The sequence below is a fragment of the Poeciliopsis prolifica genome, unplaced genomic scaffold, assembly GCF_027474105.1.
Source record: "Poeciliopsis prolifica strain line A6 unplaced genomic scaffold, Auburn_PproV2 SCAFFOLD002, whole genome shotgun sequence".
Lineage (NCBI taxonomy): Eukaryota > Metazoa > Chordata > Actinopteri > Cyprinodontiformes > Poeciliidae > Poeciliopsis > Poeciliopsis prolifica.
Genome location: NW_026562377.1, coordinates 20,479,372 through 20,504,135, shown reverse-complemented (window position 1 = coordinate 20,504,135; position 24,764 = coordinate 20,479,372). Strand labels below are relative to the sequence as shown.

Sequence of the window (24,764 nt, the reverse complement as noted above, 5' to 3'; positions counted from 1 at the left end):
CGTGCGGGCTTCCGTAGCGCCGCCTCCTCTCCCAATGTACTTCCTGTGTTGTGACCTTTGTTTACTGTCTTGTCTCTTCGCTCCAGCCAGACGTCGCTCGCAGTGAAAACCTACCTCCTGTCCGGTTCCTCGTTTCGCAGGTTTTCCGTCGCTGCGGCGCTTGGTCGACATGAACTCCGCCACCTCGGGCGGCTTCGGGTGTTTTCGCAGCGGGGGAGGTTTCTCAGCTCAGTGGCAACAACAAGTAAGCTAGCTGCTGTGTCCAGGCTCACCGCCGCTGTCCCTCCGCTCCGCTCTGTGTCAGAGCAGGCAGGTGAAAGAGAAACCGAGACGCTCTGATACAGACACAAAACAGGCGAAGCTGTGTTTCTTCTGGCTCTTTCTGACGTCATCCCTCCGCTGCTTTAAGCTGAAACTGTCCTCTTTACTTTCTCTTCTACACTATGGCTTCTCTGTTTTTAAACACGGTAGGTTATTTATTTTGCCCGTATGTGTTCCCCCGCCCCTTTCATTTGGGAAAACAACAACAAAAAACACTTGTTCTCTGCTGTCCAGGATGACGCCTCCCCGGCGGCTCTGACAGACCTGTGCCTCACCTATGTGAGCCAGAACCTGGAGTGTTTCTGCGTCAAGCTGCCTGACGGCTCCCTGTGCTTCAGGGAGGCTGTGCTCTTCCCTCAGGAGCTGGCAGACCAGCTTCTGGCCAAGATGGCCACTGAAGGTAAGCCCAACCTCTGCGGATAAGGGGATGCATGTCTTGGGAAGGATCTGGGACAGGTGGGTCAGCGAGAATTTGATGGTTCTAAATGAACTGCGTGGAAGCAAAAACAAAACCAAAACAAACAAAAAAAATAGCCTGAAGGCTCTAATTTCCATCTCAGTGTAGAAATGCTTCATAGCTGTGAAGAAATGCTTTTTTAAAAAAATTATTTGCATCTACTTATATCAATGGTTTTTTTTTTGTTTTTTTTATTTAATTTTTATTGGTTTGTTTTTCCTCAATTAATTAATTTATTTTTATTAATTAATCATTTTTTTCATTCGTCAACGCTCTCGTCAGTCAGCATTTTCACATTTTACCCATGTTACTTGTGCAGAATCAAAGTAGCACACTACTGTGAAGATGAAGAATTGTTGGTCTGTTGTTGAGAGTTTCATCTCAGAGCAGCATCAGAGCCATGAAACTCTAAAAAGGCTCAACAATCTGATTAAAAAGAAAAAAGTCTGGGTCAGTTCTGGGGATGAGTGTGCAACCTCTGGAGAAGAATTTGACATAAAATCAAGACAATTATGGATAACCCTGACCATCCTCTTCGTGAGACTGTCATAGAAAAACATTGTCTTTGATTTGAAGAGGTTTCCTCAAATTTGCTATGACACACACCGTTACAGCATCCACAACAACTCCTTGAGGAAACTTGAATAATTTGAGTTCCATTTAATTTGTGATAGTAACGTGTTTTTGAACATTTTTACAAATCCACATGTGAAAAGAAACAGTCAATACGTCTAGCTGCAATTACATCTACAGTCTCTACCAGCTTTGCACATCAAATAGATGTCAGTAAGCCCTTACATACATTTTCTTTATTTGTTTTCATCCAAATATATGCTAAACTCTGACCAGCTGCCCTGCACCTGCCACAACGATGTTTCACACATTTCACATTGTATTTTGCATGCAAGTTAGAAAGTTGAATTTTTCTCTCATTTGACATCTTCTGCATTTTGGGAGTGTTTCTGCTGCTCCTCCAGAGTCACCACAGGCCTCTTGGCTGCTTCTCTGTTTACGGCCGTGCTTTGGTATGTTTTTGGTTCTGGGATGTCCCTGTCTGCTGTGCTTCTTGGTCTTCATGATGCTGTTTGTTCACTGATGTTCTCTAACAAGCCTCATTAACTCATGAGTTATGTACAGGTGTACTCTATTTTATAATTCGCCAACTTCTGAAGTCAATTGGTGTGGTTGAATTTTACGCTGCTTTTTACAGTGTTTTTTTTTTAAGAAATATAAAACCAATGTATGTTTATTTACTTCCTTTGTGATAATTTATCAGATAAGAAACCCACTTCACTGGGAGACCTCAACTAAAATGCACACCTTTTTGTCAGTTGAAATGTAATTACTTTGAAAAAATATATAATACACTGACTGCTAGATTATTGTATTTTACTAAATCTTTTGGTCATGTTAACAAAAAGATTTATGCAAGGTTTTGTCGTGCTTAAATATCATCTCCGACATTTCACTGTTGTATCTGTTCCTCAAATGGCGACATGTTGAGAAACTGTGACTGACGGTGCTTCATTCCCCTCCAGGTCTCCTGAATGACAGCACCGTGGGGGTGTTCAGGAACTGTCAGTACCTGCGGCTGAGACGAGCCTGCATCCGCACGGCCCGGATCTCTGCCGAGGCGTTCCAGAAAGCCCTCTGCCCGCACAGACTGCTGGAGCTGGACGCCGCAAGGGTCAACGCGGACCTCACCATTCCTGACATCCTGCAGGGATTGGCTACCAACAAATACTGTCAGGTAAAATAAACTGGGAGGTTTCACTTGCTAAGAAATCTTTTCTTCGTACAACTTGAAGTCAATTTGAAAATGTTTTTTTTTTCTCTCTCTCTTTCTGCAGGAGTCTCTCCAGCGGTTAATCTTGACCGGACTCACCATGGCCTCTCTGGAGGAACTGAGCTGGTACCGTTTCAGCGCCCTGCGCGGCCTGCGCTCTCTCTCTCTGGCCAACGTGGAGTTCTACGACTCCGGCCTCGTCGACGTCTGCTCCCTGCCTCGGCTGGAGAGCCTGGATTTGTCCAACACGTCGGTGACCAACCTGAGCCCGCTGCTGGGCCTGAAGGAGCGCCTCCGCTCGCTAACGCTGCACCAGCTGAAGAGGCTGGAGATGAGCACGGCTCAGCTGCTGGGAGTCATAGGCCAGCTGAATGTGCTACAGGTTGGTGGTCATCGTTCTGGTGTTGCTGGGAAATGCACATTTACGGCGGCAGAGAGAGAAACTCATGCTTGTGCTCTACACAGCACCTGGACATCAGCGACGATAAGCAGTTTACCTCCGACGTGGCCTGTCAGCTGCTGGCACAGCGGGGGATCCTTCCTGCTCTTGTTTCCCTGGACGTCTCAGGCAGGAAACAGGTGCGTTTTCTTCACGTTAATCGCCATGAATCAGTTATTGAAATAATGGAATTATAGTGAACTAATTTAGTAATTGATTAATCGTTAACTGGAGTACACAGACTAAAAAAAGGTAATTTGCTAAAAAAAAAAATATATATATATTTTGCATTTGAGATGAAAATAAATGAGCTTTGTCTGTAGAGACAGAACTCCTGAATAGGAAAAGTTTCATCTTCGCAAAGATTATCATTCTGAAAAAGAAATTAAAAAATCCCCTATTAAGCACCTTTTGCTATCCAATTATTAATTAGTTAATCAATACAGTAGCATAACAGATCAGTCCTACGCTGTATTGATAAGTCGAGCAGAAAAAGCTGAGTTTTTATATGTTGTCAGAAATATTTTTTACCCGCAGGTGCATCATTTGTCACAAATGATCAATGATTCACAAAAGGAATGCTGTTATTGTATTTGCCACAAAACAAGTTTGCTTTGTTTTTTAACAAAAGGCATCTTGTAATGTATTAAAAAAGATTTAAGCAGATAAATGGAAAATCTGCAAAATGTGCCAATTATTATTATTTCTTTTTTTTTCAGATTATTCTTTAATATATTATATAGATTAAAGGATTACTAAAAGTGTACATGTTCTCTCTTCCATGATCTGACATGGTTTACTGGCAGGTGTCCGATAAAGCCGTCAGGGCGTTTGTCGAAGAGAGGCCCGGGATGACCTTTGTGGGCCTTTTGGCCACAGACGCTGGCTTCTCCGACTTCCTCTCTGGAGAAGGAAATCTGAAGGTAGGAACGGGCGCACAACGATTAACGAGGAAACAAAGTGGAGGATTTTCGGTCCTGCTGAGGCTTTTGCTGCATGGAAACAGGTTACAGGAGAAGCCAACGAGACTCAGATCTGCGAGGCGTTGCGGCGATACAGCGAGAGGGAGGGATTCGTCAGGGAAGCTCTGTTTCATCTGTTCAGCCTGACTCACGTCATGGAGAAACCACGGCCTGACATTCTAAAGGTAAATAGTTCACAAAATAATGCGGAAGGATAAAAAAAAATAATAATTTGGTTTTGCTGTGGATGACAAACAACAAAACATGGTCTCTGTTGTTTCTAAGCAACTTTCAGACACTTTCTCTTTTGACTTTGCTTTTGTCTTTCTGTGCAGCTTGTAGTTTTGGGCATGAAGAATCACCCGGCCACTCTAAACGTCCAGCTGGCCGCCAGCGCATGTGTGTTCAACTTGACAAAGCAGGACTTGGCAGCAGGGATGCCGGTCCGGCTGTTGAGTGCTGTCACCCAGCTCCTCCTGGAGGCCATGAGGACTTTCCCCAACCACCAACAGGTAAAACATCAGGAGTCCTTCATTGTTGTTCCGTCATAAAGTGCACATGTGTTTGAGTAAGCTTCTGTGGATGTTTGTGATCATTCTTTACCCCATTTCTCTTTTTCTGCAACAAAAGCAGTGAAGGTAGAAGTTTTTGTTGTTGTTTTTTTAAGATCTGTTTAAAGCTTGCAACATTTTATGTGTTCACTGAACTTGGAGTGATTTTTAAAGCTTCTCTTTCATTTAATTAATAACACTCCTGCTAAGGAGCAGCATACAGTTGCTGCCCTTTTAGCACCAAATGCAATTTACATGAAACACAGCAGAAGTCAAAACACAACCAACAAAAAGCCCAGGCAGGGCTGCATTTAGAAGAATCTGAAGCCAGTTTTGGTTCTCTGTCCACTGAAAATGTATTTTCGTCATGGAAATTACAGTACGCTGATTGGTAGACCTAAACATTGGTGGGTACAAATCAATGAATTGTTGGTTTAAATCATCTGGTGCTACATGCTATAATTACATAATCTACAAATTCTGTTGATTTAATGACCTATATTGTTTATAAAAAATCCACCAATATTGAAACACCTTTCTTGATGTAGGTCTATGAGTTTGCTTGCAAAATATGAATCATAAAAATATATATATATATATTTTAAATCTTTGGGTCCCCCAAACACTTGGGTAAGCAGTTTTTAAAATCTATCCCTGGTCGTAAATAATAATTTTCAGCCTGGTAGAAGATGGGGTTTATTTACTTCACTTTCATACATTTCTTAAACTGATTGTGGAAGGTGATAGGTGGAAATTTAACAATTAAATTTTAGACATTTTTTCTGCAGATTTATTCCCTTTGTTCTCTCAGTTTGGGATATATTGTTGGTTTCAGAACAACTCAGCGTGATTGTAAGGAGCATTTTTGCTGCTCCCTTTATGAAACAAAATTTGACACGGCAACACTTTTTGTACGCTGGAAGCTTTTCTGATCACAGAGTCAGCAGGAGCATAAGTGACCCATCTGGGACTCACAGAGCAGAGGGATTGTTCCTCATTTATCGGCAGCCATCTTAAATGATTCTGTCAATATCTCATACATCAACAGGTATCCAAATAAGAATTAGAAAATGATCCGCGGTAGAGACAGAGAGAGGTCATCATTTATTTTATCCAACCAATCATTGTGCTAAACATGTACGCACTGAACGATCAAAGCTCTGTTTTCAGGAATTTGTGCTCGCCTTGGCAACGTGCTGGGGGAGGAACAAAGAGCCAGACCTCGTGGGACAAAAGCCGTTGACTGAATAAATTAGCGACAGAGAAAAGTAGCTTTGTGATCTGTTCTCACATGAACAAATATTCAGAACCAGGTCTACCTTGCAGATTATGGTTACACTTTGATGGGTTGTGAATAAGAAGGTCATGACACTGTCATAAACATCACCTGTCATGAACATGAGTGAGTCTTCATGAATATTTAGGACTGTTGTCATAAAACGTCATTCGGTAAATCATGACACCTTTAATACAAAGTTGACCATTATTCAAAATGTCTTCGTTATGACAACTTGACATTAACCTAGAAATTATGATCTGACATGGTTTACTGAATGACCCTTTATGACAACAGTCTGAAATATTTACTTCATGGTCATGACGGTGTCATGACATGTTTATGACGGCGTCATGACATGTTTATGACGGCGTCATGACATGTTTATGACGGCGTCATGACATGTTTATGACGGTGTCATGACATGTTTATGACGGCGTCATGACATGTTTATGACGGCGTCATGACATGTTTATGACGGCGTCATGACAGTCTTATTCACAACCTGTCAAAGTGTTACCCAGATGGCAGCTGATCAGAACTGTTAATGCTTTACTTTAACAAGAGTGTCGATTGCCATGACTTCAGTTTCCACCATCAGTGTCAAATTTGAGTTTTTATGTACGTGCTGGAAACGCGTAGCAGCTTTCTCTAGGCCAGCTGTGAGGCAGTGTGCAGGTAGGGTAGCGATGCCATACTCTGCTACAGACAGTTGTATAAACCTCCAGCACGTATTACCTTATTTACACAAGAATTATTTGTTTATTTGCATATTTTAATGTATTTCTAATATTGTACAAAAAAAGCTTAAGTGGTTAATTTTTTCTTTTTTTGTCCAGTTAATTGTCAGAATAATCACTTGACTAGTGAATCACTAAAATAATTGCTAGTTCCGGCAGTATAATAGTTACGGCCCTGGGCCTCAATGGGCTCAGTTGCAGGTGTTTTGTCTGTCTTTGTGCTCCTCCCCTTTACAGGTGCTGCTGATTTGTTAATTTGGAGCACAGAGCATTTAAACCTGGCCGTCTCCATCTTTTGAGTCGCCTTCGGCGTCCACTCTGCTCTTGACGGTTGTGGTGTTGTGTTTCCAGGCCTCAGCTCCCCTCCTTTTGCACATTTGAGTTTGTCTTTGTTTTTGCACCTCCACACTTCCATATGCACTCGTGCAACACATCCAAGCATTTGCATTATACCACTGATACTGACATCCACAATCCATTGTTGTTTTGTTGATAAATATTCCTTTTAATGCACTTGCGTGGGCTCCTGTTTTTGTTATGACCTTGAGCCAGTCGTAACAATAATGTACGTCAGACGTTGCTTGTCTGAATTTGGAACAGTAATAGTTGTCACCTTTGTGGTTCTGTCCCGGAAAACACCAGAATATAGAAAAACTCACCGGTGAAAAATTTGAAACTGTAACTGCAAATACATGTTGTGACGTCTCAAAATTTGAATGGAGGAACTTTTAAACAATCGGAATTTTTAGCTTCCCTTTTCTTGTTCTCTGAATATTTTGCAGCCAAATTTATGGATCTAAGTGGAACTTTTTTGGCAATAACATGAAGATGTTTTTTTTTTTTTTTACGGGTTCTGAAATGTCTGTTTTGCTTTCTCTTTTTGCAGCTGCAGAAAAACTGCCTGCTGTCTCTGTGCAGCGATCGCATCTTACAAGAGGTTCCATTCAACAGGTGAGACACAGATCTTCATACCGTCTCTAAATAGTTCACATCCCGCTATTTAACATCATCTGGATTGTGAGTCGTCGTGCATTTCTGTTCACAAGGTTCGAAGCAGCCAAACTGGTGATGCAGTGGCTCTGCAACCACGAAGATCAGAACATGCAGAGGATGGCTGTGGCTATCATCTCCATACTGGCTGCTAAGGTAAGGTTGTCTGACTCACAGTCTTCTCGGCATTCCAAGTCTTTTTCACGGTCGTGTTTGAACTTTGCAGCTGTCCACCGAACAGACCGCCCAGCTGGGAGCAGAGCTGTTCATCGTGAAGGTACGACTCCCCACGTCTGGAAAAATAATCACAGGTTTACCACAAAAGTCGACAACCCCTAAATTAAATACACGCTCTCTCTCCCCGGCTTGCAGCAACTGCTGCACATTGTGCGTCAGAAGGCAAACCAGAACGTTGTAGATGCGACGCTGAAATTTACGCTGAGCGCGCTCTGGAACCTCACAGATGAATCGCCGACGACCTGCCGCCATTTTATTGAGAACCAAGGCTTGGATCTGTTCATTAAAGTGCTGGAGGTACACAGAAGCCTTAAAAATAAGGCTCTGCATGCTGATTCCTACAGGAGTTACTCATCATTAGCAGCGCATAGTACATTTGCATATCTCTGTAGGGCATTGTGACTCACTTTTATTTTCCATCCCTCCCCTCCACCATCGCTGCAGTCGTTCCCCAACGAATCTTCCATCCAGCAGAAGGTGCTCGGTCTTCTGGTATGTTTACTGACCTTCCGAAAAAACCTCCAGTTTGCTTGACTGGCCAAATTAAGGCCTCAATAATCCTTTTTCGCCCTCTGCCACGCAGAACAACATAGCAGAAGTCAGGGAACTGCACAGCGAGCTGATGGTGCAGAGCTTTCTGGACCACATCAGTGCTCTGCTGCACAGCCCCGAGGTGGAGGTCAGCTACTTCGCCGCCGGCATTCTCGCGCACCTGACGTCACGAGGCGAGGAGGCCTGGTCGCTCAGCCCGGCTCTGCGGGGCTCGCTGCTCGAGCAGCTGGTAGGAGTTCGGCAGAACCTCCTCAAAGTGATGGATGTAAAACACACGAAGCACCGTGGTCATTTACGTGTCCGCCTTTTCTAGCATGCTGTCATCATGAAGTGGCCCCCACCAGAGTGTGAAATGGTGGCTTACAGGTAAGCTGCAGACATGGAGATTTTATACAGCGCATCCTTGGAAACTTTTAAATTCATCTATCTGAAATTAAGGCCTTAAAATATCTTAAATTCATTTTTTTTTTTTTATTAAATTACCTTAGATGCGTTAATCATATTTTGTCATGGCAGAACTATTAAAGCTATTCTGTGTAGTTTGTCTTTTGAGACTTCTATCAGGCAAACATTTGAGTCGCACTCTGAAACGTCATTACGTTTTGTGATTGAGGTTACCGCTTACTAGCTGCTAATAAAACCTTCATAGCTAGCTAGCTTCTTAGCATCTAAGCTGTTTGATGCTACTTGCCCTAAGGGCAAAAAAGCCTGGCACTACCACATGAAATTACATTTTCTTTTGTACATTTCTGTCATGAAATAGGTCTTAAATTTCATTCATAATGGTCTTAAAAAGGTATTAAATCTGAGTTGGTGAAACCTGCAGAGGCCCTGAATTTCTGTCCGTCACAATAAGCAACATTATTGCTACTGTGGTTGTTCAGTAAATCTTTACAGCTTGTGTTTAAAGTAAATTTATCCTTCTCTTGTTCCTCAGGTCTTTTAACCCATTCTTTCCCCTGCTGGAGTGTTTTCACACACCTGGCGTCCAGCTGTGGGCAGCCTGGGCCATGCAGCATGTGTGCAGCAAAAATGGTGAGACGTTTTATATAGGTCTGTTTTTTTTCTGCGCTGATGCACTGTATTGTAAACAGTCCGTCTTTTTCAGTGTTCAATACATGCAGACATTATGTACGTTTGTAGACAAGCGATCGGACTCAGTTGCACGTCCTTTGGATCGCGATCCCAAAACTTTTCTTTCTAATAAGTGGGTAGTATTTTCTGTTATAGTCTTATGGAGTATATTATTACTATTTTTCACATTTTAAGAATTTTTCAACTTCATGTTGACGTTGCACCTTAATTTCCCTTTTGTAAGACAATAAAGGTTGCTCCTGTGCTATTCAGATAAAAGTAAAGATATTGATAATCCTTGAATTTTTCGGAGATGTGAGTTTTTGTCAAGATTTGTAAGCTCAACAATGTTTTTTATGCCTAAATAGACTGGCTAAAAGTTAGCCCATGCACACCCCAAACGCTGCTGGAAACAAATACCTGCCCCACTTTTCAGACTTTCATCAGTGAATACTTTGAAAGCCCAGCATGCATTTCTTCACACCACCCTGCTCACCTCTCTGATGTTTCGTTTCCTGCAGCGTCTCGCTACTGCAGCATGCTGTTGGAGGAGGGCGGCTTGGACCAGCTCGAGCACGTTCACACGCACCCGCAGACCCACAAAGACGTGAAACTGCTGGCCGAAAGCATCCTGGAGAGCCTGCAGCGACACAGAGCGCGCACCGGCCAGCCCGCGCACACAAGTCGACGTCCGCCTGCGCAGTAACGCCACACAGGTAGAGAAAACTTAAAATAAAAAGCTTACACCTATGAGATGTCTAAAAAAGACATCTCATCCTCTTGTGTCTTCCCTTTCAGAAAACGGTGAGCCTTGATGAAGAAGAGGAGCTGGAATGCCGTCTCGTCACAGAAAAGAGAGTCGTTTGAGAGGAGAGCGCATGCGTGGTGCGATTGCGACGCCCGTCGCTCACGCAAACGCTCTCGGATGCTTCTGATGAAAACGGAAGCAAAAGACGGAGAAAACGCAAACGTTTGCACACTCTAAACCTTATTTATTTCCTTTGTGTTCATTTAAAGACAGAAATATTTTGAGCCCAGAGATGGGGAATATTGAAATCTTGATAAGCTGGGTTTTGTATTTGTGCCCGCTCTCATTCGCCCGAGCACTTGGATGTTTCTCGCGCCAGAAAACGCCGAGGTGCGTCAAACCCCAAACCGACCGACTGAGCTGCAGGCAGGAGCTTTTGGTGGCTCCCGCTGTGTTGCCAACTACTTTATTGTCTGAAATGGGGGGGGGGTAAAACTTTAAATATATGCATGACACTGCTGAGAGCTCAAGCATGCTGGTGTGAACGCTCGTACTATTGGTTTTAATAAACGCCTGCACGCTTGATCGTAGCGGACCTCCAAGCACTAAAATCATGCCTCTGCAGCACTCACTTTATCTACCTGCTAAAAGGGAACTTGATACGGATGCGTTCGGGGGGTCGAAATGTTCCCCAAAATTACTGAGATAAATTGATATTTTCTAAACTGGTTTTGAAACAACTGAGTTCCAAAACTCAGAAGCAGATTTTATTGGAATATTTAGCCCATCATGTCTGTTGTTTTTGTGCAAGTCTATTCTTCTGGACACAAATGCCAATAATGACCTGGGGAGAGTAGCTGTCATCTGTTTTCTCCTTGGGAAACGCATGTATATATATATATGTTTACGTTTTGCTCCGTTTCCCAACGTGCATTTTATATGCAGTGTAATATATAATGAGGCCAAAATAGTTCTCTGCCAAGGAGGATTTCAGTTTTTGCATGCAATTCTATTCAAATATATTTTTTTCACCCTAACATACATAGGAATCATGTTGAAGAGAAAATCTGCTGACTGTGAGGCCACACCGTGTTGGATGCCTCTGCTGTCCTCTGGGTTCCCATACGAATGCTTGTTTTGTCCATACAGCTTTAAATTTGAAACATTTTTTGATCGTAGAGGACCCATCACAAGACCAGAGTTGAGGTTCAGAATTGTGGGAGCGGCCATTTGCAGCAGCTTTTTTTAAAATCTCAAAACTACCTTGCTAAAGTATTTGAACGTGTAAAAATGTTTTCCCATTACAGCTTATTAATGAGTAGAAGAATGACAAACTGATTTCATACAATGTGCTACTTGGTTGCTTCGTGTTGGTCCATTGCACGGACTTCAAATAAAGTAGCTTGAGGTTTGTGGCCAACTGAATAAAAAATATTTGCCGCTAACGCAGTTTTTGTTCTCGCTAAATTTATTAGTAGTTTGGGAATCACTGCTGTAGATGCGCAAACATTTTCTATACTCAAATGTGGTTTTTTTTAAATGCTTATCCAGACTTTGAATAATACGAGTTAATTGCATGTCCAGACTGCAGAGGCTGCCACTTTAATTATTCACTTCTTAGTTCTCACCTTGCATTTTCTATGCAAGTCACATCAACCTCCGTTTTACAACCTGCGGTTAAAAACAGTGATGCCGTAAAGGACGGGTCAGTTTGCATACATAACAAGGTGAAATAAATAAATATACCAGACAGCAAAGCTTACCTAATGTACACCCCCTGATCTGCACAGTGAGTTATGGCCTTACGGTTTTGTTAAATACGTCATGTACCGTTTGTTAAGCATCCAACTGGGACTGGATTATGAGTTTTAATAAGGATTTCTGTCGCGTCCGTTGAATTCGGCTGTTTCGTCCATTGCTTGAACATTGCTCAGATTTAAAGCCAGTTTTAGTTTTCTTACGATTTATTTCAACTAGAAAAGGAAAGGGGTAAAAAGAATAAACATTAAAAAAAAATTGTATGTATGCCAAGACTGTGCCATTATGCTGCTCAGTCATGTTTTCAAGTATTAAAATAAAGAATGTGTTGCCATATAAACTGGAGCTTTTTTTCTTTTTTAGTCCACTCAAAACACAATGAGAACATTACCTACTTATGATTGAGAACGACGATCGATTTGATCAACAGAACCCACCCACTCAGATCCTACAATATCTCCTTCTGAACTGTGGGTCAACTAAGTAGAAAATCATTTTGCAGCCCACACTGACCCAGAACTTTAAATGCATCATTGGATTTAGGGGGGATTCTTTGCAAACAGTGTCTGATAAATATCTTTCTTCAACTTCATGTTGGTGTACCGGCGGGGCGCTTTCATTCCCCGGTGTATCGTGGCGGTCTCTTCTCGATGAAGGCCGCCATGCCCTCCTGTCGGTCCCGTGTGGGAATGACCTGAGAAGGACCAGGCGCCACGTGAGGATTTGATCAGTTTTAAGTGAAGGCAGTAAAGCTCTACCTAGCAAGGCTAAACCATTGGAATCGTCCACTTCTTTACATTAAAATAATGATCCGGAAACATCGCCGGAAAACTTACCCTGGCATAACACAGCCTCTCTATTGCCATTGCTGACCCAATGTCAACCTGCGGGAAACGAATTGGAGTCACTCCTTGTTTTGATATCGAGACATTGCAAGATGCAGATTATGAAGATGAATCCCTCGTGTATCACCTCAACGCCTCTATTTATTGCTTCTTTGGCCATCCGCACAGCAAAAGGAGCCTGGTGATCACAAAGGAAACAACGTTGAGTTTCACCATTTTTTGCATAGATGTATTTAAAACTAGACACAAAACCTTCAGTTTTTTAATCAAATAGAACAAATTAAGGGGTCGAAAAAAATACAAAAATATCATATGAACATTACTTTGTATGCAGGGCTTTCACAGTTTTGCAGAATAGAGTGTTATCAAAGCTCCATTTCCTGAACTGTTTGTGAAATACATTTCTGGTCACATTCTTAAAATTTTTTTTAAAAGGATTCAAGACGTATATTTTTATTACATCAGTGTGATCTTCCACTGCGTTTAGATTTTTTTTTTTTTTTTTGATTTGGTCACAAGGAACAGGACCGCAGCTGTTTTTTGGGTACTCTACCCATCTCTGGTCCACATTTATATCCCACTCTGGTTCTTCAGAACATTCAGATGATGAGACTGGACGGCCACCACTTATTAATTTGCAGCTAAAAATAGACAAACTGTGATCTAACCTGGGGTAGTATCTCTCTGGCCAGGGTCAGAGCCTCTTTGTAAGCAGCATCTCCGCTCTGGTTCTGTTCGACGGCTCTGTTTACAAGCCCCAACTCCAGAGCGGCCTGCCCTCCCACACGCCTGCCTGAAAACACACAGAGACGGACAGCCGCATTTCTCCGTCAGACCCTCTGTGAATCTGCTGAGACGTCTGAATTTCTGTCTCACCACCACCTGTGAAGATGAGCTCCTTGGCCAGAGTGACGCCGACCATCCGTGGCAGCCGCTGGCTGCCCCCTGCAGGACAAACCCCGTCAAGGTGAACTTCTCGCGGCTCCTTTGTAAAACAAATCGGTGCGGCTGGGGGTGATTTCAGTGATTTCTGGTGGACTTACCCGCCCCCGGGAGCAGCCCTCGCGTCGTCTCAATCAGACCCATCTGGGCGGAAGTTGCTGAAAGACACGCACACAAAACAGAGGACGGGTGAAGGTCAACGTCTGAGTGATGCCTCTGTCAGAGCGTCGGACCCAAACACCTGCTCACCTCGCTCAGCCGTACGCAACCAATCACTGAAGTGCCACACCTAATATAACCTATCGCTCGGTGATGTATGTACATGCACAGCTAGGCAGATGGCTATCATTAGCACCACTGCTCCACGCCAGGTCATTAAAACACCTGAGACATAAAAAAGTGATAGAAAATTCAACCCCTTCACTGCCTGAATTATTTACAGCTATGGAAAGAAATAGACTGTAGATATAATATAGAGATATTTAGTGGGGAGTTGAACCGTAACCAGTGAACAATTATTGACTGCAACACTTCAGAGTTTTATGATTTGCTATATGGCTGAAATCTGCTCAGAAAGGACCCCCAGTGTGGTTAACATTTAGCCTTCCACATCCATGACAATTCCTCCTTCTCTCTTCAGATTCAGTTTGGTAAGAGAGTGAAAACAGGCAAGTACCTCACATATCCCCCTACACTGTAAAAACAAACCCAATCTATTCCGATGTTGCCGTTCACTGTAGATTTTTAGGCATCTTGTTCATTCTCGTTTCTGCACACGTGGACGATTTTTCAAATAGAAGCATTTGAAAAATGGATAGTTGGATAGTTTCCAATGTCCTTAAAATTCCTCAGTGAAATAGGAAGATAAACATGATTTTTCACAGCAGATCACTGTTGATACAGACAGGCACTTATGGCTCCTAGCACATATTTATACCACTTCAAATTTTTCACCTTTTGCCATGTTCAAGCTACAAACGTCAATGTGTTATATAACACGGAGAGGTGCGTAAAGCTAAGAGCAAGAAAAATGACAAGACTTTCCAATTTTTTACATAAGAAAAAAATAAGCATAACTACGATCTTGAAAAGCTGTGTGTAAGAATCGATGCTTTGAAGCAGCCCACATCACGGTCCAGCACTTCCACTTCACAGCTTATATTGTATGCTTTTTTTAATAAAATCCCATTAAAATACATTGAGATCTGGGGTTGTTACCTCACAAAATGTGAATGTTAAAAACAGATGAATACTTTTGCAGGTTACATGCCCACTGAGACTTTGGGACGCACCAGTACCAAAAGTCTCAGAGCCACAGCTCTGAGCAGCACTGATGCAATCTGGGAACTGTCAGTCTAACGCAAAGACTGGAAATGGAAGTTCCTATCCTCCGTCACCCTGTGTAAACTCACCCGCTGACCTTATGTGACTGGATTACTGACAGCTGCAAAGGCAGAACATGACGTCCCCCTTCCAGCTGAATTAGCGTCACCTGCCTGAGCAGCCGTGCGCCTTTTCCCAGCCGGGCTTTGACAGGTGAGGTCACTCACAGGCAGTGCGCAGGTCGCAGGCCAGCGCGAGCTCCAGTCCACCTCCCAGCGCGACGCCGTCCATGGCTGCAATGGTGGGCGTGGGTAATATCGCTGCCGAGGCAGAAAGACGAGGCGAGGAAAGTTCAAAGCTCCACCCCAAACTCATCATTCAACCCCGTATATTGATCCTCCTGCTACCTATTTGAGTCATGAGGGAGCGCAGGCTGTGAACGAACAGATCGGACTCTGAGTTGTCCATTAATGCTCGTTCTTTCAGGTCGGCACCTGTGAAGAGAAATGGTTATAGGTTCACAGATTCACCGAGAGCTTTCACGCAGAACCTGCCATCCCCGCACCCCCTACCAGCACAGAAGACCCCCGGCACCAAACTCCTGAAGATCACCACGCGAACCGCTGAGTCATGGGACAGAGTGGACACCAGCTCCCTCATCTGCACACAAAGGAGTGTAGGTCTGTGTCTGTACTGCGAGTGTGAGAATGTGAGCGATGTAGACAGGTCTGCTCACCTGTGACACAAACGTGTGACCGAGAGCGTTCCTTGCTCTGTGTCGGCACATCAACACCTCCACTATTCCTGAGGGACAAACAAAACACAAAACGTTAACCCGAATGGTTAACAATGAGCGGATTTGTTAAACCTGATGGCGAATAAGCTACTGATTGTCAGCAAAGTTCATGACTCCTTCCCTCCTCTGGCTGTGTGCAGCAGAAGTAGACTAGTCACTTCCTGTTTTCTGTGAGTTTGGTTTATTGGAACTGGTCTGAAAATATTGAGCCAGCATGGGATTCCCAAACAGAAAAGAGACAATTATTCCTACAACCGCTTATTTGATTTGAACTTTATTAAACGTCTGGTTTGTTTGTTTTTTATTGGAGCCAGAGATATTTCTAAACAGTTTGTGAGGATTAACTTTCACTCAGACAGGACAGGCAGTGTGATTTGAAGTTTCCCCAAAGCGCACCTGAATTCTCACACATCACAGAATAGCTCATTTACAGACTTTAAATTGTCCACTAAAGGGGTTCACCAGTCACCAGTTGCTACCAGTTACCGTCTCGTATCAAAAGTCCAGACAACAAACACTCAACGATGGACCATCATTAAAAGACGTCAGCGGTGGTGGGTTTTGACCGGAAGTGGCGCCCCCCAAAGGAAGTTCTTCTCAAGGCTCCACTGAATTTTGGCCCGGCTGTGGTTTCAGGTAAAACCGCACAAAGACACGTTTCACTCTGTGATTTCCCCTGTGAGACAAACACAACTCTACCTTCTGATAATAACCCAGAAGTGGGTCGCCTGTGGGAAAGCTGCTGCTGCTTCTTTCTTCATCAGTAACCAAGCAGCTGCACTCCATGCAAAGGACTTAAATATTAAGAAATAAATGAATAGAGCGTAGCAGCTAACATGACTGCTGTCCAGCTATAATTATGATGATATATATATATATATATATATATATATATATATATTATATATATATATATATATATATATATATATATATATATATATATAAAATTTGTCCCTACCCTCGTCCTGTCCCTCGAGCCGCTTCAGCTCCACCTCCACCTCCGCCGCTGTGTGCTGTGAGCGGCTGTCGGCGCGGCTGCAGGCCGCGAGAGAGCGACTTCCCCCGGCGAGCAGTCGCGTGCCGTCCCGGTGTAAAACCTGGTGTTTAAGTCGTTGCGTTTCCCGCGGTGGCACAGCCAAGCGCCGCAGCAGAGAGCACCTCGGTACGGCCAGCCTGTGAAGGACAGATGCCATGTTCAGGGTTTTGTTTTGTTTTGGTCCTAAAAGAAGCGGCGTGAGAGTAACTAGGGGGGGCAAAAAGTGTACGACGAGGGCAGCAGGAAGTTTGCTGCAGCTTTCCTTCCTGAGGAAGGAGGGACCTGTTTGCTCCTGGACGCCAACAGCGACAACTCCGAGTGAGCGACTCTTTTTATTTATCACAAGTTTAACTTCCATTTATATAAATAGACGCATATCAAAACTATTTTAACTATTAGTAGTGTGTTCACAGGGGTTTTTTCATGCTAACTTTAATGCGTTTTTTTATGTGAAAAACCTGCACAAAGTAAAGAGAGTAAATAACATGGTTTTCAGAAGAGGTAGTCACAATACCTTTACCTTGATACCCACAAATAAAAATGCAGTGCAAACAACAACCCCCTATTGGTAAAATGGCACCCAGCTCTGTTTAATCTCACATAATTCAGCTGCTCCATGCAAGTTTTGCAGGAGAGCATCAGTGAACAAGCAGCACCATAGAGACCAAGACAGCGGACAGGTCTGGGGAAAAGTTAGGTTAGTCTTGAACATCCGTCAGAGGTCCACGCAAACCAATCATCCAAAAGTTTGAGCACTATCTAAAAAGAGAGTTGACTCACTTTTTTTTTTTTTTTTTTTTGCTTGCATTGGTCATTTTGTGTCCAAGCAGACACGCACATGTGCAGCCGACCCACAGGTTGCAGCCTGACCTCTGGTTTTGTTGTTGAGGTAAGGTTTTCCATCAGACTGCTTCTGGCTAGTCTGACCATGCATTATTGAGCGCATCTTTTACAAGTTATGCAATCAGTCAGTGACAGAGGCATGTCTGTTTGTGTGTGTGTGAGACAGAGAGAGAAAGAGGCAGAGAGAGAGAGAGCTGGATATCTGCATGTGACAGAATCTGATGGTTATCAATCAGACTCCTTTTCTATCTATCACAACGAATTTAAAAATCGATCTTTTAAGTTGAAGTTTGAGTAAACTTGTGGGTGAAAATCGCAGCTGGAGACCAGCCTGCAGGTTCTGCGATGCGATACCTGGGAGGATTTAGAGCAGAACGTGTCGTTCAGATTTGATGTCTGGCGTGTTTTCATTCCTGTGCACCGCGAGACGGAAAGTGACCCTGGCAGCTTGAGAGTGAGGCTGCCTGAGTGACAGAAACTGAGCCTGATGGAGTCCACTGCAGACGGTTTGCTCCTGGAAAAACCCAAAAAATAAAAATAAGAAAAGAAAAGATACACAAGTTGGACGCGAATCACACCAGAACCGCGCTCTGCTCTGAGGCAAACACGTCAAGGTTGCTTAACGTCGCCTTGATTGTCAACACAGCAGTTGCCTTCACGTCATATCGAGTTGCACGCTGATTTTAATTTTAGGCTCGAGTTGGATCCGTTCGCACTCTCGCCTGCATGCTGTGCTTTTTCTTTTTTCTTTTCTTCGCCTGAGGCGACTCCACACACCATTTTTCCTCTCTGGTCCTGCAGAGGTCACCCTCATAACAGCAAGTTTACAACATCTTTGAGCTTTCTCCTGTTTCTGCTGAGCAACATCTCAATCGGGTCTTTATTTGACTTTAATTTAACACAAAAACATCCGCTTTTTTCCCGCTCCTTTCTTCGGATGCAGGAGCGAGTTGCTCACAGCCCTCTTGTGTTCTCAGCTTCATCAGGGATGAATGCAGGCAGGAAGGCCTGGTGACCGGGGATGAGGTCAAGCATGAGTCACGGGGATGAAACGTCTGTAAGGAGGAAGATGGCAGGCACGGTGATGATCTGCTCAGGGCGAGTGCAATGTGTTTGACCTTTGTGTCTGATGATCGTAGAACGTAATTCTCTTGTTGGCTTTGCTTGCACCTTCAGATTCAGCTCCACACGTCGCACACACACACACAGCTCGCACTCCGACGAAGGCTGCTGAAAAGCTCTTCCTCAGGACGTTAGATTGATCGGTTTTTTTTTTGTCTGAAATGATCAGAACATGAATTGTTTATGAGCCTCCAGTTGTTCTACTGCCGCTTGTATGTCAATAAATGCATGTTTTTTTTTATTGTGACAGACAAATCAGTTAAAGAGATTAAGGTGAAGTGAGCACAAAAACAAAATGAAATGTGCAAAAGAAGTAAATAAATAAGCTTTAGGTATTCAGTGTGTTTTCGTTGATGTGTCAAAAAAAGAGAGGCAAAAAAAAACAAATTTTGCACAGAAAAAAAATACATAAAAGGTGTTGATAAAATTTCTGGTCGTAATAAAAATAACAATACTTCTAATGATAGTGATACTACTAATAATAATAAAGCAATAATACTATTAGCTATGATGAATTTGAATTTGTTTCTATTTTGACACCGTCTTGCCATCTCAACCTTTTCCTTGTAAGTTCATCTATTGAATTTTTTTTCTTAGGTTAGTTTTTCTTTAAAATGTATTTTTAAAAATCTGTTTCAGGTCTTGCGTATTTCTTTACCTCCCTTCCTCCATTTCCTCGTCCATCCATCCCCTCCCCTCAGCCTGCTTTCCACTTGGTCCAATATAATTATTTAGTGTCTTATCAATTATAACACACCTGATCACTTTATCAAGGGAAAAACTCAGCCCTTCACCCATTGGCATATTATGTGTATCACGGAAGAGAGTTGGAAAATCTAAAGAAAATCTCAGCTGATTATTAATTCAAGGTGCGACGTACTTGTCTGCATGAGAAAGGACGGGACGATGTGTCTCTAGTCATGCGAGCCCGTCAGCAGGCGGCCAAAGTACGTAAAAGTCCTTCTGCAGGTGTGGGTTGCATTACCAGTGTGTGTCGATACTGGAAATGCAATAGCTTTGGGCTTCCCAGCAGAACATCCCAACCTGAGAAGATCATACATGTTTCAGCAAACCTCAATGCCGGTCAGGAAACTGCTGGTCATTTTCAGTTGTTTTTTTCTTGTGTTTTTAAAAATTCAGGGTGTTGTTAGCTCATAAAGCGAGAAAGCAGGAGTGGGGAGCGATATGGACTTAGAATTTTATTGTGATAGTTTGTGATACTAATTGTTAATTATTTAATGCTTTTTTTTCTTTTTTTTTAGGTAACTGTATAGCTGTGACTGCATGGCACAGCATTCAAACACAAGTATTGCCCTTGGAAAAACATTCCAACTTGACATAGGTGTCTTCACTTAAATGACTTAAAGAAGTGTAATTTGACAAAGTAACCGCATTTAATGTTTTTGAAGTTATTGGTGTTATTGGCGTTCTCGTGGAACAAACGGTAAAGAAAACAGTGCAAATAAAACTTCCGACAAAGAAATCAGTAACTGAAGTTCACTGAGAAAACAATAAATCAAAATTTTTATCATGTTAAATTGTACGTGAGAAACGAGGAACTCGAGGGTCAATGATGACCTGATTATTGTGTGTGGAAGCAGAAACACATCTAAAAGCTGCAGGACCCCCGGAGTAGCACGTAAAATCTCAACAAAATGCATCGAAATTTCTTCCTGTAGCAAGGTAAAAACGGACAAAGTGCAAGAGCGAGTTATTTTTAACCATATTCTGATCCAAAAAGTGAAATCCAATGTCCTGTCTCTTCATGTCGAATCTCCTCCCTTTCCTTTCCAGGCGACCATCACACAGCACCGGGCCAGTCAAGACGCACGGATCACTGGCTGGTCTTGATCCAGACGCATTAGAATGATGGAGCCAGGCTGACTGGACGAGAAGAAGAGAGGGGGAGAGTTACAGATCAGTCAAGCTACTGCGGTAGGAAATAACTTTCATTATTGATTCTAGTAAATCTCCCAAAGTAAAGAAAATCTGACCATGTGAGGTAATGGAGAGGCAGCAAAGGTGACACCTGCGCTGGCATGAGGTCGCCTCCTTCACAGGTCGGGAGGATCAGGCAGCTGACAGAGGAGACGGAACACACCCTTAATAAAAAAATAAAGACATCTCACCGATCATGTCAGGGATCACGTTCTCAGGAGCCCATCCGTCAATCCGAGGAATGCGTGCGTGCCCCCTTGCCCTCCCCGGGCGTCCTTGCACGTGGGCCTGCGCTGCACGCAAAGCCCTCTGGAAGCCGACACCGTTTAGAGCAGCCAGAGAGGAAAGTTTTAAAGATTCTGATGGCCCATGGCTTCTCCAAGCCAAATAGGCTTGTTTTCCTCCGCTGGCTCTGCTTCGCTTTAATAATGACACATCAGAGTCCAAATAGATGGCCGTGGCCGACCTCAGCGGCTCTACAATGGAACAATGTCTGTGTCAGGGCTGCAGTATGTGAGCCTGTGTCGTAAAACCACCTCGGATTTATTTTCCTCCAGCCACAGGTTGCTAGTCTGGGAACCTTAAGAGCTGCTTTTTACTACCTGCTTTTGGCTTTACTCAGGCAGTTCCTTATGGATGCAGAGCAGCAGGTCGTCTTAGAATAAATGTTAAGGAACGGATTAAAAATAAGAGAAAAAATCACAGTAGAATCCACTTTTTAAAGGGAATTTGTTTTACAGTGTCTGTTTTACATTTCAACTACAAATTTCAGTGTATTTCATTAGGATTTTATGCGAGTGTTCAACATGAACTACACTATAAAAACGAGGTGTCACTGTGGATTAACTGGGAAATGATATGCAACTTTTAATAGTTTTACCAAAAAAAACATTTTAAAAATCTAGCCCGCATTTGAATTGAGCAACACTAAATCAATGCTCTCTTAGGATGGAATTCCAGCTACGTGTTTTTAGGGGTTTGTCTACACCAGGTTACACATTGAATGTTTGATGTTTATATTTCTTTTCTCTTTGCAAAGTAGTTCAAGCTCAGATTAGAAGAAGCTACTTTCCCTGTTGAAGTTTGTTCACTAATGTTCTCTTAGCAAACCTCTGAAACATGCATGGAACGACTGGATTAATGCCGAGATTAAATTCCAAACTCTATTTGCCACTTCTATCACTTCTGTGGCATGAAACACACATTCATGCCACACTTTTCAGATCTTTATTGGTGAAAACAACTGAAGGTTATGCAGTGTTTGTGTCGATCTACAGTGTGAAGGCTCAAGAAAATGCAGTGAAGTTTATGGCTGTAACATTACAAAGAGGTTATGAGTGGCTACTTCTGTGCAAACGCCGTCATCCTCAAAAACTTTGCAATGATTTATTTTTACTTTTTCTAAATCTAATTTAATCGTTGACCAGGTGGAAACTTAATAATGACTCTCCAGCTGTATTCATCCACAGTTTGTCCACATCGATCAGTGTACTGTCAATATGTAGCTGAAATTTGCTTTGATTAATGTTAAACTATATTCGCTTTTATTGTGGACTTTTCTTTTCTTTGCTTACAGCCCCAGTTAGGTAAAAGTGATTTTTGGAGGCAACGGTAACTCACATGAGGATCAACAAAAAGCGATTTTTCTTCATTACTATCCTCTGCCTCGTCTTCTTGTGGTTTTTTTGGTTGCTTGTCAGAGGAAGTCTCCACTCCTCTCTCATTGAGGGGGTGGAGGGGGGCATATCGTCCATGTTTCTGTTTCTACAGAAGCTCTGCAGGCCTCTTTTGATCCGTCTCATCATTGCTTTCAAGTCACAATCTGTGCAGCCTCTGCAGACACAATCCAACTTCTTGCAGCCACCCCTACTGCAAGCTAAGTGATTTAATTGAGACAGACGAAGTCTCTGGGTCGAGTCCAGGACTCTGTAGCTTTGGTTTTGGATCTCTTCAGACTCTGCAGTGGATGTGTTTACACTGGCTCTCCAAACTGCACACACACCCCTGCTAAAACACCAGGGGTTTTGTCATGCAAAGAAAATCGAGCTAAATCATTTTTTAAAACTTTGTGTACGGCTAAGGTACGATTATCACAAAGGTGCACATGAGTACAATCCTTTTCAAGTACTTTTTTAAAAAATTCAGTTGTCTTGAGTTCATGTCACATCTTTTTAATCTGATTAATCAAATCCCACTCTCCTAATAAGATGATCCTGTATTCTGATGATATTAGTTGAAGCTGCAGTTTGCAGAGAGGTTGTAAAGAATCAAATATTGCAAAAAGCCATCAGAAGTAAGATGCAACAAAAATGTGACAGAGAGAGAAAGAGAACAAAAAAAGCGCTGCAAGCGTTGTTGCCCCTTTTTGGTTCGGTTGTTGTTACCGACCAGTCAAAGGTGCTGGTGCACTGCAGCAACATAGCTGACTGGTTATTCAGGCTTGACAGCTTTGACTTCTCAATCAATCTTTATTTATCTAACAAAAACCTCTAAATGAATCATCATAACACGGTGCATCTCCAAGCCTCGAGATCCAACTTGCACGCTCAAACTAATGTGGTTGTCGCGTTAATCATTTGCCGTCCTGCTTAGTTTTAAGGGTTTAAATCTATCGGACCTAATCATCTTTCTTACGTAACGTATTTAACTGCCTGAGGCTGACCGCAGTTTCAGCATTTAAGCTTCCACTTTCAGCCGCGTCCTCATCAGAATGGCTGTTTGGAGAATCGGGGAGCACAAGTGGTGGCAGTGGTGAACATACTGTGAGGCTGTTGAGTGAATCAGCAAATAAACGCATGCGTTTTGACAGCGAAGCGTGTGCGACATCACTTCCTGCCTCAATTAAAAATTCCACAATGCCAAACAATTAACAGCCTAACGGAGCGAACACAATCCAATCTGAACGCGTTGCATTGTCAAGAAGCCGCAGGGGAACACACACACACACACACACACACACACACACACACACACAATTAACCAGTGGACCAGATGAGATAAGGCCCTAGATGTCTGTGTGTGTGGCTAATGCCGCCTGCTTTCACAAGGGATTATCTATATTATTTTGTATTTGTTTTGCTTTTTTTTTTTTCTGATACAGTCACTTCCACATAAACACAGCAGCCGGTCTTGGGCCGTGTGGAACCCTAAACAGAAACTATTTGGGAGACGACGATTTACCTAATGTTAGATAATGTTCTCTTCATATCAAGCTCAGGCATTAGAGGTTGGGTGTTAAATCATTGTTATTGTGGAGTAGTAGATGGTGAGGTAGACTCAGTGGACCCAGGTTTGGTGAGGGAAATGATGATTTAATGATCAAAAGCACAAGAATCCAAAATCAAGGCTGATTTTGTACAGATGGTCTCAGCTTTTCTTCAAGCACTCTCCGATTAGTGGTACAATTCACGGGGAACCCGGTGATGGTGAAACGACAACACCTCCAGTTCCATAATTCGCAGCTGGTACGAGGTTCTGTTGGTGAAAAGGCGGTTTACACCCAACATGCCGTCTATTCTGGCGTCGACATCATTCACTTTTAGACTCATACAGCAGGACTTCTGCTGGATGAGTCAAACTGGAGTGTGAAACTGTTCTCTCAGGTTTACCTGTTCCTGAACTCACCTGCCTGTTCACCCTCCAATGGATCATCATTCACTGAGCTCCCGCCGGCTTCGGCTCTGTGGGCCGACTCACCTCCGCCTGGAGACCCGGTGATCCCTGCGTCGATACGAATCCGCCCTCTTGGAACCTTCAGGCTTTTTGTAATTAAAACTATTTTTGCATTAGTTCTGCTGACGCATCGAGTTTGGACTGAACCATGACAAGCCAAGTCAAGGATATTAATCGTCAAACTGGAGTGTGATAACTGCATCCTGGGTCACTTCTGAAAATGTAAAGCTGCAAAATATTTCCCTCTGTCTACATGGATTTATATGTGGGATGATATGACATCCCAGTATCACGTCACTGTGTTTTAACAAAAGTAAAAAATCTAAAGCCAATTTGGTAACGTATTGCTTTGT

General features: G+C 43.0%; 2 protein-coding genes across 3 annotated transcripts; one reads left to right on the top strand and one right to left on the bottom strand.

Moving 5' to 3' along the window:
* The first annotated feature begins 15 nt into the window (after positions 1-15).
* zyg11 (zyg-11 family member, cell cycle regulator) lies at positions 16-11,945 on the top strand. Of its 2 annotated transcripts, none has more exons than XM_055046579.1 (18): positions 16-244; positions 556-721; positions 2,317-2,528; positions 2,629-2,946; positions 3,030-3,143; positions 3,810-3,926; positions 4,010-4,150; positions 4,301-4,477; positions 7,419-7,483; positions 7,579-7,678; positions 7,749-7,799; positions 7,895-8,056; positions 8,204-8,251; positions 8,343-8,540; positions 8,625-8,677; positions 9,249-9,346; positions 9,907-10,101; positions 10,184-11,945. In XM_055046579.1, the coding sequence occupies exons 1-17, from the start codon at positions 170-172 to the stop codon at positions 10,089-10,091; spliced, it is 2,280 nt and encodes a 759-aa protein (XP_054902554.1). In that variant the 5' UTR covers positions 16-169; the 3' UTR covers positions 10,092-10,101; positions 10,184-11,945. The 2 variants fall into 2 exon arrangements, with proteins under 2 accessions (XP_054902554.1, XP_054902564.1); XM_055046589.1 differs by having other exon boundaries at positions 16-467.
* Positions 11,715-17,092, bottom strand: echdc2 (enoyl CoA hydratase domain containing 2). The gene is made up of 11 exons (XM_055046602.1): positions 16,759-17,092; positions 15,738-15,805; positions 15,574-15,661; positions 15,409-15,495; positions 15,229-15,321; positions 13,780-13,836; positions 13,619-13,681; positions 13,405-13,529; positions 12,864-12,914; positions 12,728-12,775; positions 11,715-12,585 (listed from the first exon to the last, which is right to left on the bottom strand). Exons 1-11 carry the CDS (start codon positions 16,991-16,993, stop codon positions 12,508-12,510), a joined length of 993 nt encoding a protein of 330 aa, XP_054902577.1. The 5' UTR covers positions 16,994-17,092; the 3' UTR covers positions 11,715-12,507.
* Positions 17,093-24,764: the final 7,672 nt, after the last annotated feature.

Excerpts from the sequence above, each read along its gene's own strand:
- zyg11 (XM_055046579.1), top strand. The coding sequence starts at position 170 with ATGAACTCCGCCACCTCGGGCGGCTTCGGGTGTTTTCGCAGCGGGGGA. Across the intron at positions 8,541-8,624 it reads GCTCGCTGCTCGAGCAGCTG|CATGCTGTCATCATGAAGTG; the intron begins GTAGGAGTTCGG and ends CGCCTTTTCTAG. Across the intron at positions 8,678-9,248 it reads TGTGAAATGGTGGCTTACAG|GTCTTTTAACCCATTCTTTC; the intron begins GTAAGCTGCAGA and ends CTTGTTCCTCAG.
- echdc2 (XM_055046602.1), bottom strand. The coding sequence starts at position 16,993 with ATGGCATCTGTCCTTCACAGGCTGGCCGTACCGAGGTGCTCTCTGCTG. Across the intron at positions 15,806-16,758 it reads GCTCGAGGGACAGGACGAGG|GAATAGTGGAGGTGTTGATG; the intron begins GTAGGGACAAAT and ends TTTGTCCCTCAG. Across the intron at positions 15,322-15,408 it reads CTCCCTCATGACTCAAATAG|CGATATTACCCACGCCCACC; the intron begins GTAGCAGGAGGA and ends CTGCCTCGGCAG.